This window comes from Daphnia pulicaria, chromosome 6 (genome assembly GCF_021234035.1).
Source record: "Daphnia pulicaria isolate SC F1-1A chromosome 6, SC_F0-13Bv2, whole genome shotgun sequence".
NCBI classification, from domain to species: domain Eukaryota; kingdom Metazoa; phylum Arthropoda; class Branchiopoda; order Diplostraca; family Daphniidae; genus Daphnia; species Daphnia pulicaria.
The window spans coordinates 9,551,330-9,570,027 of NC_060918.1; the positions used below are offsets into that span (position 1 = coordinate 9,551,330).

Sequence of the window (18,698 nt, forward strand, 5' to 3'; positions counted from 1 at the left end):
TCGGAAAGTCTTGCAAATTTCTTTCATCTTTCTTTACACTGACAACAAGTAGGAAGTACACTAAATTTACAAAAGAGTTGGGGAGACTTATACGGCTTTGTGTTTTCGATGGTAAAGCGTCTGTACAGCAGGAGAAGGTGCAGGCCTATTTTAGCTACTTATTTAGAATTGTGCACTATACATATACCTTGTCGTACGCTGGAATAGGACCACAATCCAAACTTTTTACTATCTGTGCTTATTGCAGCCGCCTGCAGCTTATACGAAAAGTTTAGATGGACACTGTATGCTGTGGCTAGGCAACAAAAAAAAAATCCTGATGGTTGTCAGCCATCAGATGGCTAGGATGGCGGATGGGCGGATGGCTATTGCCTGTATACTATACAGCTTCTCCGTTGCTACGCATGTACGAATGAACCGTCAATACTCTTTCATTTGCGGTTGAATTGACCATCTTGTTTTCGAAATAGTAGTCGGTCGAAAGCTTATGGCACTACGGATCGATATAGGTTTGATCAAAATGGACACCGTATTCACAATAGTTTATTTCCCCACAAAATGGTGATACATACTGAAACTGAACGTATTCCATCAAGTTCTTAATATTTTCTCTTATTAGTTATTACATGTTTATTTGACCAAGGATCGCAAACACAAACTGCGCGGCAGCGGCGGCGGCTCAAATTTAGAATTTTTAAATCCTCGATACGAGTTTAACTGTTTCTCCATCCGCCTACTTTGGCGTTAGTCTCGGCTTTAGTTTCTTCTTCTCTGTTCTACTCCGGGCTAATGGTGGCCATCACTTTACCAAACTGTTGACATTTACTAGAAAATCAATAGATCTGCTGTTAATCATTTCTCCTGCCGTATATAATCCGCTTGGCTACTGATTGCAACCGACAGGAATTCAGAAGGGATCGGTTTCAGTGGGGCAGTTGTAACTGGGTTCTATTTTTCCTGTTCACGAGATCTATAATACGCGTTTATGCTAAATCAGATGTAATCGGATATACAACTATATGACGTCAGAGGGTCGCGCAGTACACATCGTGACCGTGATCCCTTATCGTTTGTTTCATTCATGCCAAAATTCAATTTCACAGTTTTGGACTGCTAAATTCTTTCATTCAGTCAACACGATTGCCGAAGATAAATTGAATTTACAACGATTTACTATCATTCACAAGAATAAATTCGTTTGGATTTTAATTAATAATCCTTCTATATGCTGGTATATAAAGGCCTATAGATCTAGGCCTGTTTAAGTATTCAATAAGCCTTTTTGCACTGTACCTACAGTTGCGTAGAACAACATTCCGTCGTTTCAACTCTCGCGTACACCAGAAAGTTATTAAAGTTTGGCTGATATTTGGATTTGGTTATAAGATTACTTTCTCGGTGTCGCAGCTCACGAGCTAAGTACACGCGCCGGTAGCTCATACCTACGACGCTGCTGTATATCAACGATGAACGTTAGCATAAGCTGTGGATGAGCGCGCTCACTGTATATATTTATAGGCCTGCATGCATGGCCATATACTATGCAGTGCAGTTGTCGCTGTTGAACTTTAAGTCCAAAGTTTTTTTTTCTGTCCTATTAACTTTTTCTCTGGAATAAATCACCATAAACGAGTAAAACCATACAGGATGGACTTAGCTACTTATTTTGAATCAGAGGCGTATCTATATACTATTCCTCTATTATATTTGAATCTGGTTTCAATTGTCGAGACACTTAATTGTTTTCACTGTTTTTGTAGACTCTTTTACAATAAATATTTCGAAATTAATGGCGAAATAAAATAATTTAAATGTGCAGCATATCAAGCGTATAGTAGATATGAGCGCATAATTATTAAAACATTAAAAATGACGTGAGAGCTATTATGAACTTCTTGCGTGTGTTCGAATGCTGTACTCAACTTTTATAGTGCAAACTGGGTTCAAAAACCTAAAAAATATAATTTGCAACTGCCTGGCAAAGGCCCATGAGCGCATATAGGGAAGAGTGATTGCCAAAACTAATATCACCTAACATAACAAATGAAGAAAAATACACTGGATGAGACATCCTTTAAAGCAATTTCATGCCTTGGCGATGGTGTCTGCCTGTTCTCAATGCTGCAGCAGATGCTCCAACGTTGTGTCACTTTGGCTCGAGCGCCATCCGAAAGAAAATCTCTCTTGCGATGGCTTGATTCAATTACGGAGAAGTATAAGATACTGTCGAATAGACTCGCGCGTCGCGCCAGTGAATTCCAGATGTGATGTGGCAAATTGGATTTTTTTAAGCTTAAAAAAATTTGTTAAATGAAATTCATTAGGGAATCTTAATAGGTTAAAGTAATGCCTTGGCACAATATAATTTCAGCATGTGTGATCTAATTCTTGTTTTGTTTTAATTAAATTTTCTAAAGTTGACAAGGTTCACAAGCAAGACATTTAATTACTGTTTATACAAGGCTTATGTTCGCCGGAAATTGGGGTTCGCAGCAATCATCAGCTTGGCATTGGCGGCCAGATCATACAAAATGTGTTGACTGAAATCCCATTCGTTTATTTCAGCTTTCTTGGCTGTAGTAAAGCAGCGGTGACTTTTTTAATGGACAAAGGGACTATAAATCCGTATGATTGACGTTTGCAAGGTTTTCTTTATAAAGAAAACATGAAATCTTGTAGGTCGCTCCGTCATAGGTATAATCTATTTTAAGATTCAATTTAAGTTTTTCACATGGAAAACATGATTTTTTAGTCAAAACAAGAGCTCGAACTGTTTTTTTTTTTTATTATTATAGCATGATGATCGCATATCATATAGCGTAGGCCTATAACCTTTGTTTAGTTTCAATAACATAGAGACTTTTATTTTTGCTACCGCTTAAAAGAAAGTAGGCCTATATGCCCTTTTGATTTCCCTCAAGCCCGTTTCAATAAATTTTTTTTTGCAGTAATATTTTACTGCAAATACAAACACAAAATAATTTTTTCTGTCTTGCGGTGTAGGCTTCGCTACCCTTGAATGCCTTGATAGTGTTAAGCTGTCCCTTCGTCTTTCATCAACCAGAAGCAGAAATCTTTACTTCGGAATAGAGAAATTTGCAATTATAATTTTCTAAAAAACAAAAGGCTAATAGCTTATTAAATTTTGATCTATTTAATTAATGTGAGATAATCTGTCTACTCCAAAAACGCGATAAAGTCGAAATTCCAAGAATTGAACCCACTGTACGAATGATGACGACTCAGTCAGACAGTGTAATAAGAGTCAATGAAACATTTAGACTAAGATACGTCTATGGACAGCTATTAATTGTAATACGAATTGAAGAAACGCGTACCGTATGCTCCAACTTCTGATAATGAGCTTTAGCTTTTATAAATACTTTCATGTGAAACCATTAGGTAAAAACCGTGGACTCTGTCTGAAATGTGTACTATATTCATACCTATTAAATGAGAGTGGAAGTGCACCTCACCCAGGGGATCAGAAAAAAGAGCCTCGACGAGCCCTGTCCTCCCAACGAGCAAATAATACGTAACGGAAACATGTGGGCTCATAGCACACAAATGTCTCTTGCGCCAAATAGTCGGTAGCTATATCCATTAGTTGCGACCAATTGGTATCCAGCAATTTTCGATCAACCGAAATGGAGACTCTTTTCTAAGGTAACTATATATAGTTAACCCATATCTCGTTAGTAGCAGGTGTCCATAACAAATAGGGTGTCGCATAACAATAAAATATAGATGTATTCCGTCAACGAACTTGTTTTGACGTCATTATATCATTCTGAAATAATGCCCCCCCATATACTTGATAAACCTAAAGAAATAACATCAATTGAATTCGACTCCGAAAATCATAGTCGGAAGCAAACGACCGTATATAGTCTAATAGCTTAAAACTGGAACTGCATGAGTGCTGCAGCCCATATATAAATGGTAACTCCTTTTAATAATAACCTTATTTCGCTTGTTTGGAATAATATTTTAGTTTATTCCCTGTGTTCTTGTTACAGTGAAATTTTGACAATGACCGTGTGACATTGCTCTTATATTATTGCGATATAAAGTATAACTATGAAAAATACCCGCATTGGATAAAAGTTTTCCCGCGTGACTACATGTATAAAGTCTACCTATAAAAAGTGGCTTCATATGCAGTTACAACATTGGTATGAATTTTATACGTAGTTGGACATATTACCGTTGTGTTACCGGGGAGATATAGCCTGTATATATAGAAGAATCAAATAATGGAATCCTAACATCAAACGAATAAACACTTTATACTGGATGGGTTTCTCAAATTTCAAATAAAAGAAACTCGAGGCATTTCATGCTATATAGGGTGCGATATTTTAAAATGATATTCCCGCATCCGGAAAGTTTCTGGTGACTTGCCGCACTTCCGTCTCAAGGACTATACAATAATACAGTACTTTCCACTTTCTTATACCGAACCACAATAGAACGAAAAATGGTTCGTCCAAACATATTATTATTTTTATTTTTGTTGTTGGTTCGAGTTGTTTCTTTTATATTGACATTGCCAACGGTTGGGAAGAGGTTGGATTTGTCGGAAGTGGCAAATGGAATGGAGATAGAATTCTTGCCCGATCGGAGATGAGCAGGCGTGCTGAGAGCTGCTTTTGGGGCTGAACTTGCGCGCCCCCCACTCCCGCTCGATGTGCGTCTCAAAACTCTCAACGCAACACACGTCACCGCGCTGGCCGGCCCGCGCCCGCTCCCGCTGGTTGGTATATAGGGCCGCTGCGACGCGCTATATCTACTACGGTTGATTGAGAGAGTAAGCTCAGATCTGCTTTAGCTACGGATTCGATCAGTTCCCTTACTGGCGAGCAAACCGTACATCTATTTAAAACACATCAGGTTCGTTTCTTTTATCCCAAATATGACAATTAGTCGGTAAGATTAGTTTGTGTCGATCAGCAACCTTATATTTTGCGGCTCTTTTATGTCAAATGTTTTGAAGAAATGGAGCTTTGCCCGAGGATCAACTGCTGGACTACGCGCACCGTTCTTCTAGTGACCTTTGTGGTCTTCCTAATACATCAAGACAATCAGCAGAATATCGCTAGCGCATCTCCCACCCCATTACTCAGCGGCTTTGAAGATTATTCAGAAGGTATAAAGTTCGTTGCATTCATTTCTTTCTCAACTTTCTTTTGATGTATATGGTATGTCACTTTGAGCGATTGATAATTATAAAAGCTGCTGCCCGTGTGTATATTTTGCTGCGCGATGTAGATCGTCTTAATGGTGAGCAGCCAAGCCTCTACGAATTATTGCTTCAGCGTGAAATGTTGGCCGACAAATTGGAATCAGAAGGTCGTGGCCATTTGATCGTACGCAAGTCTGACCGTTCGCCATCTCTCCGGTAATCATCTCGTCTTTTTTTTCCTCTAAGATAATTATAAAGTCCATTTTGAATATTTAATTTTGACTTGTTTTATTCATGAAAGACTCCGCTTTGGTCGACGAGCCGATCCTGACGTCCCTCGCGTTAGTGCTGCCAGCCAGCACGACTGAAGAAGTGGATGATTATACAAAAAACACAAAGAGCAAAACAAAATAAATGTTAAATCACTTTCTTCTTTAATTGCATGATGTAATACAGTAAATTCATCATACGAAGACGGTATCAACTCGATTGTCAAACCTGATCGCAGGATGTAATTCCTCTCCATGCAGGATGCTTTTGTATTTTATCATATGATTGACGAATGCTTATTTTGGTACCGAAGAACAACTGAATCGCATTCTAAAACCCGTATCAAATCTTATTTATTCGATGTCATCACCCTATTATTGCGCAGAATTATTTACTTGACCGTTTTGATTTCCAATACAAAATAATAATAATAATAAAACAAACAATGTAAACACGCCATCACTTACTTGCGTTTTATTCATTGAACCACTTTATTTTCATTTGTGCTATTGGATATTGGTAAGTGGAACAGGAGTTTAGCACGCAGCCCGCATGTTTGGCTTATTATTTTGCAGTTATAGCCATTACTTCTGATCAAATATATAGATGAGACTATGGATAAGGGCAGCAGTTTTTTACAATACGAATGAATGACACGAATGTTCTGCACCAATTTCGTATAGCCATTTACTATCCGTCTTCTACAGTATTAGTTCTACATATACTTAACATTAATTCAAAATGAGGACAGACCAGACCTTTATTACTAGGTGACAATACTTTGCCCGCAGCCTTTTTTATGTGACAAGTACGACAGTATGTGCCGTCGTTCTAAAGGAAATAATAAAAGAATATACGTACGGTACCTTTTCTTATGCTAATGTTCCACTGATAAATTTCAAGCAGCACAGCATTGTTGAAAAGCACGAATATATGTAATATATATTAAAAAAGGAAAGACTTTATTGCAAATTGCGTTGAAATGGCTGGGGTCTAGGAATAAAAGTAGTAATGCAGCAACGGTATAAATTTGGTCGATATGCTCTACACCGGTATTATCTATCTATTTAAATGGCTCAATTTCTATTTCTCTCTGTTTTCTACCATTAAAAAGTATTCGGGAAGATAGGCCTATCGCTATCGACAATACATCGCTATTCGAACCTTATCAATGTAACCTTAGCTCTATGACTGCATGACTGCCCGTTTTAATCCGGACGAGCATTCAAATATTATAGAAATCGTTCAGCGTATTCAATAGGATTATTTTATTTTTTATGCATCAGCCATCAGGCGAAAATATCTATATATTGAACACTGTAGGATAGAATGATACAATATTACAAAACTGCGTTTTATAAATATTAACAATCGTAAACGTTTCAATAAAGGAGGTCGTAATCATTACTATATTTTTTTATTTATGAAATATACTACATCATGCAAAAGCAAACATATTGTTTTTGCCGGTTTTCGCATCAGCGTGAGATCCTTGATCAGATCCCGTTGTGATAAATAAGACTTTTTTTCAAATGAAAGGAATAAGTAAGCCGAATTCGATTTTTTGGTCAGCATACAACTGAAAAGGTATCTAACGAAGTAACTACAGAATTTATTCGCTTGTATCATTTGTCTCGAATGATGGGTTGACACAGGATAGCACTATGCCACTATCCGTCCGAGGTACTAAAAGTCAATTACTTTCTTGATGCGTCCTCTTCTTTTATCGATTTTCTTCTACATACAATTTTACAACAACTTTATATGGCCAAGGTTCTATTTTTTTTTTAAATTAACAAGTTGTTCTGTAAATGCTCGGAACTGCTGTGTCCCAACGTTAGATTCTAAAAGTTAGTACTCCATATATTTGTAAACGGTACAACAATTGCAGCCTTTGTGTGTTGTACGTTAATTCGCAATTACTGCTGCGCTGCGGTAATTGCACATAATTGCAGACTTTTGTACGAGAGTTCAATTAACATGAGTTTCAATAATAAAAAATACTGCTACGCAATACGCACTACGTGATGCAAATGTAAAGTTTTCTTAAGTGGTTCATCTCGTCCCGTCTACACCTTTAAGCAACATTCTTGATTCTCATAGTCGGTCTTTCTTGATTTTACACCTAACATGCCTAGTTACTAATTCTCGCTTTAGCTTAGTGAATTATATTAGTTTGTTTACTCTAGAGTAAACGAAGAAAATTTCCGCGTTTTGGGGCAAGAAAAGGGAATTTTTGTATGTAGTTTTATATTTGACCGCTAGACGGCGGTTGCGGTGAAACTATTTCTTTTTTCCTTTTTTTTGTGATGGATTCGGCGTGCCATACCTTTCGGCGTGCCATAGGGAAAATTTCTCACCTATAGAATATTGTAAAATAAAATTGGGTAACAAAATGAATGACGCAATCAACGTCTTCGGGGTGAATTCCGGACTCTGATCTGAACTGAACAGCAGAAAGTTGAGACTCATGGCATGCATTATTTCGATTCCTTCCGTTATATTCCGGCCATTCATTGGCATATTGGCATGCTACCAATTCTCAACAGTTGAAGAAGAAGTTGTCTGCGTCGTCATATTCTACCAACCTGTAAGGGTACAATATTACCTGCATCTGCGCGCCGATTTCCCTGCAGCTAAACACCTGAGCACGGGGCAGAAAAAGCCAGGCTGTGCTTGCTGCATTGGGTGCGTGTGCGGTTGATCTTGCTCATCACCTTTTTCTCTTCATCGGGTTATAAGAATATGCAGCAGCAAGAAGCTCTGGAATTCAGACGTGTGAATCTAGGGCGGATTGGGTTTTTGTCTTTTTGAGGCTAAGGGCATTTTAAATGGTATCGTCTGGTTCACTGTATACATACTCACTGGGGGAAAAAGCCATCAACGAGGCATCCGAAGTGACTAGGTCAATTTTCGACTATTACAGCTGAATAACCATGATCTAATTCCGGCTGTCATTCGTGGCTCTTTCCCAGCTCACTCTTTTAGCCAAGCTTTTAGCTTTCTCCTGTCAATTGGCTGATGAAAACACCTGCGGGAGGATTCGCTCTAGAATAATAAATGGGGGTGAACAGCTGATGGCTCATGTTGAGTAATCATTTTTGACCATACACACTATATACATGTAATTTGATTCTGTATCGTTTCTTTTTGGGAGACTTTTACAGTCAAAATGAAATGAAAACGCGCCATTATTACGTAATTGAAGACGAACGTTTTTTAAAATGTATTTTCCCGCTGACTAAATAGTTGGCGGTAAAATCAAACATTGAATAGAAATCGTGCAGGTGCGTATCTTGAATAAAAGGAGGGAAAAAATATATGCTGTAACATCATGAGTATCGTTTTGAATTGTGATATAGGAATTTTTGAAAAATGTAATTAAATTGCTCTTGAATGAAGTCCGACTAAAAGTAGAAAGATGACGACCAATAAATGCCTGCTGGCAACCGGAAGAAACGCTCTGTTGCTGATTTGTACGTCCGTATAGAATTCCGTGATGTTGTACTGACGCGGAGAAATGTTCATCTTGTAAATGTTTTCCGGTAAATAAATTCCTAATCAAAGTAATTTATAATGAGACGTGAAAATGTACAAAAGAACAACAGCAATGACATTTAATACCTGAATCATTTTTGGGACCTTTGAAGTAGTAATGATACATGGAACGGGTGGGGTTGATGCTGGTCGGGCCGTAAGGTAGTAGAGGCCGCCTAAACCTACACAAGTTACGTCACATTATAAATCTCAAATAGATTTAAAGATAGATTTTAGTTTAAACCCTGTACACCAGGATAACTTACCTGCACCATAATCGATTGTTATCCAGATCCGTCAAATCGGGGACGATAATCTGTTTAAAATTGTGAGTCACAAAAGAGGATCAATCATTGCCATGAAAGAACCAGTAGTCTGAACGAATAATAACAACATTTCCAGTCAGTTTCTGATCATAAATTTGTAGTTAGAACATTGCCATAACGTCATGGAGATTGATGGCGCGGCTATCGTGTCACAGTGGGAGGTCATTCGTCACGCAATCATTTCGCAAGAGGACGATGATAATAATAACAATAATGATGTAGCCGTTGCCGACAAGAAAAGGGTCGGACCGGTAAGCAAGCAGCAAAAGGACAACAACAACAACAACAAATTTGACTTACACCAGCGTGAGGGAACGGAGGGAAAATCTCCTGTTTAACGTACTGCAAATGCAATAAATAAGAAATAGATGAAACAATAGCGCAATCAAAATTGTAATAATTCGATAGTCATAATGATTACGTAGTGACCGAGGGTGACACGACCGCGGTCCAACATGCAGACGCTCATGTCCATGTCCGTTAACGAAAAGTCGCTGTAAGCCATCCCGAACGCGACGTAAGTCTACCAACATACGCAAGGCAATTCAAAGGTTAATCGTGATTGATGGTGTAACCGTTCTTTGTTATCCTGTGCGAAGGAATAAAAAGTCGCAATTCATTTTGATACCTGCGGATCCCGAATAAATCCGCCGATCGTGATTTGAGCTTCGCGCAACGACGGATCGATCTCGATAATCAAAACGTATTCGGCTTCGTCCAGCGAACAAATTGGACTCGACTGGTAATAGCCGCAGAGTCTGACGCAGGTACGCCGGATGCCGCAGCCCACCAATTCCCCAGCTATAAAAACAACTTAGGCCATCAGAGGGGAAAACAAAAAGGGGAGAGTCTCGATACTACCAGTAAGGTATATATAACATTGAACAATTATTATTTAGCGATTGGTGGGTTACGTCACTCACGGAACGGATTGCTGAGTAATCTCTCCGACGTGAAGACCCAATAGCGATCGCCCAATAGGACGCTGGCTCTGCGTGAACATAATAAGACCAATTGAGGGAAATCCCGCGATGATGACGCATCAGCCAGAAGAAAAAAAACATTGTATAGTATCTCGTGTTACATGAAATAAATGTCGCCGACATCTTGGAATGGCGCTTCCCAGGTGAATGTCAAGTTGTTCATGCGGACGGGATTGGGGGCGTTGACGACGGCCGACGACGACCGGTCTCTACAGCTCAGGAACATGGCCGTTTTCGGAGCTCCGACGAAACGACCGACACCCGCTTGCGGTAACTTGTTGGTTGGTCCTCCGCCGAGTGCTCTGTTAATTGTGATGCAAATTTATGTTAATCCAACTCCTACTATACGTACAAGAGATAAAGTTTTTACGAACCTAGCCTCCATGACGAACGCTTCGAAATATTCACGACCCTCCAGTCTCACTAAAACAACAGCCCGAAAGCGGCAAACAAACAAATAAAAACGAACATCGTAATCAAAAAAGTTTCAACGCAATAAAAAAAATGTTGTTGGTTAAAAAGTCGTGGAGAATGTCGTTACATAAATTGTGATAGGTTTCACGAACTTTTTTTGTTCAGCAAACAAAGGAAATTAACCTAAAGTTGGCGTCTCGTCTATATACTGACGCCACTATATCGTTGCTCCGAAACATCATTCATATTCAATGACGTCTCGTCCGGGGAAACGCCAGCAAGCCCAGCATAATGCGCGCTGCGTCTTTGTGTTGAACTCGCGTAGCCAAGGTAACGCCAGACTGGATCTTTGACTTATTTATACAATACTGCTGTGGTTGCACTCACCGTCAAAAGAATCAGATGACGTGAAAGATCACAGCTGAATAGATTCGCCCCGATCGATAGTCGATGAGATTCTAAGGAATTACTCGGGAATTACTCGGTACTACCAATATTGTTAATGCGTCCCCTTCCAGCGAGTTCAAGTTACCAAAGAAAAAGAATGTCAAGAGAAAAGCTAAACTGATGAAAAGGATGTCTCATTACATTTCCACCCTGAAATGGGGCACTCTATAGCTGTTCATCCGATATGTTCAACTGAAACAACATTTCACAAACCTTCAATAGCGCGTCCTTTTTTGTAACGGCTATCTGCAGTCAAAATCCTGTAGGGAGTCACGGTCGTCATCAGAACCGGCTGGATGTTGACACCGTCCGCAGCCGGTCCGTTTGGATTGGGTCTATTGAAACCGGGCGCATTAATGGGCAGACCGTTCGAGCCGAGACCGGGTTGGAATCCTCCCGACTGGCCCATCAGATCTTGAACGAACGGGATCCGATGAGGTCGGAGGTCGTCGCACGATTCGGCCGTGTAGCCCAGAAGGAAAGCCGCCCGGCTACATCCGCACAGAGCGGAGACAATTGTAATGATGACCACAGGGAACCAGCAGCACATTTTCGCCATAAGTAGTATAGATAGTACACACGTCTATACTTTATTTTCTTGAGCTTTTTGCTATCGTTCAAGCACCTCCGTCGTCGAGTGCGTGCACAGTGTTACAGACGATAGCGGTCCGATTTTTCATGGAGAGCGGCGGCCGGCCAGGAGAGAGTTGGCGTCATTAAACAATGTGTGGCGCATCGAGCCTAACTTGGCGTAATAATACAACTCGGAATCGGACTAGTGCTACCATGCGAAACACCACTTGGGGGTTGTGATGTGATGGATAGTGGGAGAAAGAGAGAAAAGGGTCAGTCGGGACTTTTTGACAGCTGTGTCGGTTAGAAGCGACTTGACTGGCCGGAAATGAAAGCACAACTGATGGGTTACCTATGAGCTCCCTATATACATGCTATACTTGCTCTGGCTCACTAGTTACTCGTGAGAGAGAAGAACTCAAAGAGGGGGTCGACTGGGTCGAGACTACTCCCGGGTACATATATACAGCCCATGTAGTCCCCGTCTCCCGTGCTGGGCAAGCTAAAAAGCAATCGATGTGAATATCAACTTTTCCAGCCTCTCCGTGCTATCACGGACACGTCGCTTTTTCCAGCTTCTGTTGTTCTGACGGCCACCGGTGCACGCTATCCTTAAAAAAACAAAAAAACAAAGAGGAATATAGTAACGAAACGACTGTCACGTGGACGACAAACGAGTTTCTTAGTATTTTACGACGCAATGTCCCATTATGTTCTATCTATTCACTTCAGCAACTTGCCAATTATACGCAAACACAAATGGAGCATACGACAAACAAGCGAAGTGGGGGTGTGTGTGGTCCCGTGACAAACATGGGCGGTTGGATTCAAAATGATGAAGTGACTCAAAGTTGAATTGCAGGAACAAATAACATCGCAAATCAAATGCCTATTTCCTAATATGTGAAATGAAAACCGTGCGTACACGATCGTACTATACCCTAAAATAGAATATGGCCGCTCGATCGTTTCGGGAAATAAACGGTGACCGATTTTCGTTATGACCGCGTGACTCCTTAAAGAGATGGCGATGCACACAATCGGGATCGTCATCGAAGTAACTGTTTTGATGTTTTCCGTGTTACATGCACATATATTCATTGTTACGTAAATAATACACTTTTATGGCCAACTGACGGACAAACTCGACGATCTATTTGGCTACTTGATACAAAACTTCCATGTTAGTTCTTCTTTTGGCCATCAACAAAAAGTAAGAGAGGATTAAACGAAATATAGGCAATCTATTTTCAAATCAAATTATTAACCCCCAAAGCCTGATGGCACATCACATCCAGTTTTTCTTCCCGTTTGGCTTGCCATATTTTGTTGCTGTTAAATTCCTGGATAGACGAGAGCAAGCCAATTCATCGATTGACAGGCAGGTGGTAGGAGATTAATGTTACCAAACAGATCACGTTTAAAAAATCGGTCGAACAAGATTCACGATTGCTACGTATTATATTTCTCGCTTCCAAACCATGTAAGGTCGCAGCTCATATTTTATGCGAATGGCTCGGCGAGAAAGATTGGCATTAAAATTGGAAACTAGTCCCGTGCGCTGGTTCATGCTCTGCTTATTTGATCTTTTTTTCAAACTAGATTTTAGTTTTACAGGAAGCCTCCTATTTTTGTAATCTGATGGAAAAGAACTAGAACATGAACAATAAATTTTTTTTTTAACTCGTTATCCAGTATGAGAAAAATTTGAATTTGGCAGCGAGAAATATTGTATTGATCACACAAATACAATTATCTCAAGCATGCAGGAGCAGCACACTTCTCAAACTCAAAAGGAAAACAAAAGGTGAACCGTTGATTTATTAAATCATCATTTGTCCTTATTAATGTTGATATCCAGGTCCTTGGGTGGGTTACGTTTCGAGAAAATTCCGTAAATAATCAAAAGGTGGCACACGTGCAACATGGCACTGCTCACATTCGTCGACGGAAAAGTGTTCCAACTCATTTCAATCAAGCCCAAGATACATAACCTGCATTGTAAATGGGGAAATGAAAGCAATGCCCAAAGCTCTAACTATTTAAACGAGCAGATATACAATACCTGAGCCATATCGAGTATGGGGTCGACCAGAGGAGATAAGGCAGAGTGTGAAAGTACCAGACATAGAATTGGTAATGTAACGAACGGCTGAACGCCACTCCAATCAAATTGGCAGTGAACAGCGGCAAGAGAAGAAGTTGTGACACTATTCCCACTCCAGTTGGCTGCAACTTGGCGAAGCTTTTCATGTATCTGAATATGAAATAGAAAATTTGACTTCAAGACGCAGAATAAAATATACAATTATTCGCAGATCACCTGAACCATGGTTTTGCGAAAATCGCTAAAAGTCCCACGTGAAGAAGCAAAAGAGATATGTGGAAGCCAGGATGGACGAATAGTTCTTCAGAAAGAAATCGCCAATTAACCGTCCATTCAAATAAGAAAACGCGTCCCAAATTGAACGATCCAACCATGTAGGCAACAGGATTGGTTAAAAGAAAAGGGGCTCCTAAAAGAAGCTGAAAAATAAATAACAGAAAAATCTTAAATTTGATGAAAGCGAGAATACGCGGATGCTGTAGAAAATACTTGAATTCCGGCACATATACTGAGTTGCTTAATGGTCCCGTAGAATCCTTGAGAAGCAATGTACGCCAGCAATAAGGCTGGCGCAAATAGCAGAATATTCATTTTAATGGAAACTGCCAGACTATAAAGAAATTTCAAAATGTAAGTACAATCATGAAAACTGTTCATTAGTCTAAAATACCTGAAAAATGTACTGCCCAATGTCCAATAGCCATCCATGAATAGGTTTACTGATAAATACAAGAACATCATAGCAACTGGGTCATTGAACAGTCTTAGGACATAGATAGAATGAACCCTGTATGAAGTACAGCAGATGAATATCAGCATGTACGGAGGGATCTGTGAAAGAAACCAAAATAGTAGAGGTATTCTGATTTACTTCATACATATCCATAACTTACTTTACGTGACTTTGAGTAGATCCTGAAGACCAAGGCCACAGTTACTAGATAAAATCCACAAAATATGTACTGAGCAAATCTAATATTTCTTCCATAGTTGGTGATGTAGTAGAGGATAGTAAAAATGTAAACAAATCCAGCTGGATAGACTAGAGGTCCTGTGTCCCCCTTCAGTTTGGAGTAGTCCCATGTTCCATTCACTACTCCTTCAACTTCTTGCATATAAGCTATCCAATCTATCTCTGTATCTGCATCAAAGAAGAAAGTATCAACATATTATTATTATACTTAATATTTTACAAATTTCTGTTTACATACATGGAACTCGCTGAATGACTAGAACATTCACAAACAACTCGCCGACGAGCAGAAGAATAGCGGAAACCCATAGCAAACTGGGATCAAGGACTAATCGTTTCGCAAAGTCAGTAGTTAGATATTTCGCTTGAAACTTTAAAAGTCTTCCTTTAATCACTTGAATTTTCGTGCTTGGCGCACGGTGACGTTTACCGGGAGGCGCCATACTGTTTGAGTTTCAGTGCGCGACTGCACGATGTCTGACGGAAAATAAAATAACTTGAGAAATAAATTCTATAAACAGTTCAGCTGAAACGTCTCATAGCTATGTGACAAAAAATCTTTTTACAATTTTAAATTTTTTTTATAACTTGAGAAAATAAAAATATACAATGGTTAGAACATAAGGCCAATTAAAGTGTCAACATACAATAAACATAATAAAAAATAAAATTACCCATTTAATGAGGAATGTTTAGTACAAGACAGTACAACAGGTACATTTATGTACATTCCGTATACAATTTGCATTGTAATAGAAATCTATTTCTTTCCATTCTATTTTTAGTAATCCATAGAGGCTCAAGATGCTACCCAAGCGCCAAGCCAAAAAAGTTTTTTTTGTTTGTGTGAGCGATATTTCCAATTTGCTTTCAATTATTATTTAATAATTTTTTTTCTCATAAAATTGCAAAAATCTATGACAAAAGTTATTGCCAATAGAGAAAATTATAATTATTATATTTTTTAGTTTTTTCGCGATTTAATGCGGAAATTTCGTTAGCGATCTGTCAACGGGGCGGAAGGGCCCTTGGTCATGTGACCAGGTATTTCTTGCCCAAAAACTTCTGTCTCTGTCTTCGCCAGCCATCGCAGCAATGTTGAACGCCGTCGCTCGAGCTTCTTCGGGAATTTTGAGAACAGTCCAACCGACTGTTTCTCTTAGCCACATCCAGAATGGACAATCCAAGGTCCTTCCGGCTCTTCTCTCGAAACGTAAGTGCTAATTTTCCGCTTTAAATGTACTTAAAAACTATGTGCCGGCCGGTCGTCACGTAACGCTGCACGACGACAATATGGCCGCCATGTCTTCGTGTATGTGTAGAGAATTTTAATTTATTCCTCTTCTACTTAATTCATTCCTAGGGTGTTGCCTAGGGTTTAAGTTCTGTATAGTATATGTTCTTATTTCTTAATTCCTAGATTTTTTCAGTTACATCATGTTTTTCTTGTTAAATAACTGGATTAATTTACAGGAAGCTTCTACACTTCAAAGCTGGTGAGCGCCGGAGCTGCTGCCAAAGCTGCTGCCCCAGCTGCAGCCCCAGCTGCAGCTATTGCTAACGGAAAGATTGTCGCAGTCATCGGTGCCGTCGTCGATGTCCAGTTTGAAGATCAGCTCCCACCCATCCTCAATGCCCTCGAAGTCTCCAACCGCAGCCCAAGGCTGATTCTTGAGGTTGCCCAGCATTTGGGTATAATCTTTCTTTATCGTTGTTATTTAGTAGTGCATTGTAACCTTAAATGTGTTGTGTTCTGTTAATTAGGTGAAAACACTGTCCGTACCATTGCCATGGACGGTACTGAGGGTTTGATTCGTGGCCAGCCTGTTTTGGACACTGGATCACCCATCAGGATCCCAGTTGGACCCGAAACTCTTGGTCGTATCATGAATGTTATTGGTGAGTTTGCTCATTTAAACATATTCTCCTTGCTTACCCCAGTCAAATTCCTAGTGATTTTTCTGGAAATTTTCTGGAGATACATTATTCTGGTGCTGTCTATAATTTTTTGAGTAATTCATGCTCCAAATTCCTGGATGGTATCATACATTGCTATTTTCAATAACTCATTTCTTCGTTGATTTACAGGTGAGCCTATCGATGAGAGGGGTCCCATCGTCACCGATAAATTCGCTGCCATCCACGCCGAGGCTCCTGAATTCGTTGAGATGAACGTCGCCCAAGAAATTTTGATTACTGGTATCAAGGTCGTCGACTTGCTTGCTCCTTACGCCAAGGGAGGCAAAATTGGTAAATTAAAATTTAAGAATAGAATTCGAGCTTAAGTTAACATTCAACTCTTCTAGGTCTCTTCGGTGGTGCTGGTGTCGGTAAAACTGTATTGATTATGGAACTGATTAACAACGTCGCTAAGGCCCATGGTGGTTACTCCGTGTTTGCCGGTGTCGGTGAACGTACTCGCGAGGGTAACGATCTTTACCACGAGATGATTGAATCCGGTGTCATTTCCCTGAAGGACAAGACCTCCAAGGTGAATACTTCTAATCTTGAGTGATATCCTTGGGTATATATTAATATTTTTCATTGAATTACAGGTAGCTTTGGTGTACGGTCAGATGAACGAGCCCCCCGGTGCTCGCGCCCGTGTCGCTTTGACTGGTTTGACTGTCGCTGAATATTTCCGTGATCAGGAAGGCCAGGATGTGTTGCTCTTCATTGACAACATTTTCCGTTTCACTCAAGCTGGTTCTGAGGTGTCTGCTTTGTTGGGTCGTATCCCGTCTGCTGTCGGTTACCAGCCAACTTTGGCCACTGACATGGGTTCCATGCAGGAGCGAATTACCACCACCAAGAAGGGTTCCATTACTTCCGTGCAGGTAGTTAAAACTAACCTTAATTTGCCGGGTCAGAATGCTCATTTGATTTGATTTTTAGGCTATCTACGTGCCTGCTGACGATTTGACTGATCCCGCCCCTGCCACTACCTTTGCTCACTTGGACGCCACCACTGTGTTGTCCCGCGCCATTGCTGAGTTGGGTATTTACCCCGCTGTCGATCCCCTCGATTCCACCTCCCGTATGATGGACCCCAACATCATCGGTGATGTCCACTACAACGCCGCTCGTGGTGTCCAGAAGATCCTCCAGGATTACAAGTCACTCCAAGACATTATCGCTATTTTGGGTATGGACGAGTTGTCTGAAGACGACAAATTGACCGTCGCCCGCGCCCGTAAGATCCAGAGATTCTTGTCTCAGCCCTTCCAAGTCGCTGAGGTTTTCACTGGTCACGCCGGAAAGTTGGTCCCCATTGCCGAAACCATCAAGGTAAATTAATCATGGCTGTGATTTATGACTGAATTGAGCTAATTTCTTCATTGGTATAACAGGGATTCAAGATGATCTTGAACGGTGAACTCGATCACCTGCCCGAGGCCGCCTTCTACATGGTCGGCCCGATCGAAGAAGTTGTTGCCAAGGCAGAGAAACTTGCTGAATCGCAAGCATAAGTCGCCTGACGGAATAGACCCATCCCTCAGCTGTAGATTTGGAAGTCGCAAATGAAGAAAATACATGTCAATCTTTCACCACATGGTTACATCCAGTCTAACGAGCGAGTTCCACCGTCTCTGCAGTTCTAATAGCGTTGTGTAGATGTTCCGGATTCCTTTGTACAAAGTAAAGATGGAAACCGTTTATCTAAACTTCTTTCTTTTATTCAAACACCAATTCCAGTATGGTCGTACTTGACAGTGCTGAATCCATATGAACAAAAAAAAATGGTCCCCAAAAGTTAGTGGAAATATAACTCTTCAAAAACGAATGTCTCGTCGTTGGATAAAATAGAAGGTGAATTGGGCATTGGGCTACTCATTAATGTAACACCAGCTATGCATGAATAGATTGGAAAACTGATAAAGTT

The 18,698-nt window shown here is 40.2% G+C and overlaps 4 protein-coding genes across 4 annotated transcripts; 2 read left to right on the plus strand and 2 right to left on the minus strand.

The window, feature by feature from the left end:
- The first annotated feature begins 4,782 nt into the window (after positions 1-4,782).
- LOC124343369 (short neuropeptide F-like) lies at positions 4,783-5,912 on the plus strand. Its single transcript, XM_046796704.1, has 4 exons — positions 4,783-4,893; positions 4,997-5,149; positions 5,272-5,401; positions 5,487-5,912. Exons 2-4 carry the CDS (start codon positions 4,999-5,001, stop codon positions 5,551-5,553), a joined length of 348 nt encoding a protein of 115 aa, XP_046652660.1. The 5' UTR covers positions 4,783-4,893; positions 4,997-4,998; the 3' UTR covers positions 5,554-5,912.
- A 2,745-nt stretch (positions 5,913-8,657) lies between these two features.
- On the minus strand, positions 8,658-12,396 carry LOC124342080. The gene is made up of 10 exons (XM_046795053.1): positions 11,376-12,396; positions 10,676-10,724; positions 10,403-10,603; positions 10,242-10,309; positions 9,947-10,119; positions 9,740-9,841; positions 9,619-9,660; positions 9,259-9,308; positions 9,080-9,174; positions 8,658-9,012 (listed from the first exon to the last, which is right to left on the minus strand). Exons 1-10 carry the CDS (start codon positions 11,719-11,721, stop codon positions 8,837-8,839), a joined length of 1,302 nt encoding a protein of 433 aa, XP_046651009.1. The 5' UTR covers positions 11,722-12,396; the 3' UTR covers positions 8,658-8,836.
- Positions 12,397-13,447: 1,051 nt separating this feature from the next.
- On the minus strand, positions 13,448-15,553 carry LOC124343259 (lethal(2)neighbour of tid protein-like). The gene is made up of 8 exons (XM_046796526.1): positions 15,490-15,553; positions 15,054-15,292; positions 14,736-14,983; positions 14,513-14,673; positions 14,332-14,452; positions 14,059-14,261; positions 13,801-13,992; positions 13,448-13,729 (listed from the first exon to the last, which is right to left on the minus strand). Exons 2-8 carry the CDS (start codon positions 15,256-15,258, stop codon positions 13,567-13,569), a joined length of 1,293 nt encoding a protein of 430 aa, XP_046652482.1. The 5' UTR covers positions 15,259-15,292; positions 15,490-15,553; the 3' UTR covers positions 13,448-13,566.
- A 315-nt stretch (positions 15,554-15,868) lies between these two features.
- On the plus strand, positions 15,869-18,472 carry LOC124343224 (ATP synthase subunit beta, mitochondrial). The gene is made up of 8 exons (XM_046796474.1): positions 15,869-16,028; positions 16,289-16,507; positions 16,580-16,714; positions 16,904-17,065; positions 17,122-17,306; positions 17,371-17,652; positions 17,711-18,103; positions 18,166-18,472. The coding sequence occupies exons 1-8, from the start codon at positions 15,911-15,913 to the stop codon at positions 18,283-18,285; spliced, it is 1,614 nt and encodes a 537-aa protein (XP_046652430.1). The 5' UTR covers positions 15,869-15,910; the 3' UTR covers positions 18,286-18,472.
- Positions 18,473-18,698: the final 226 nt, after the last annotated feature.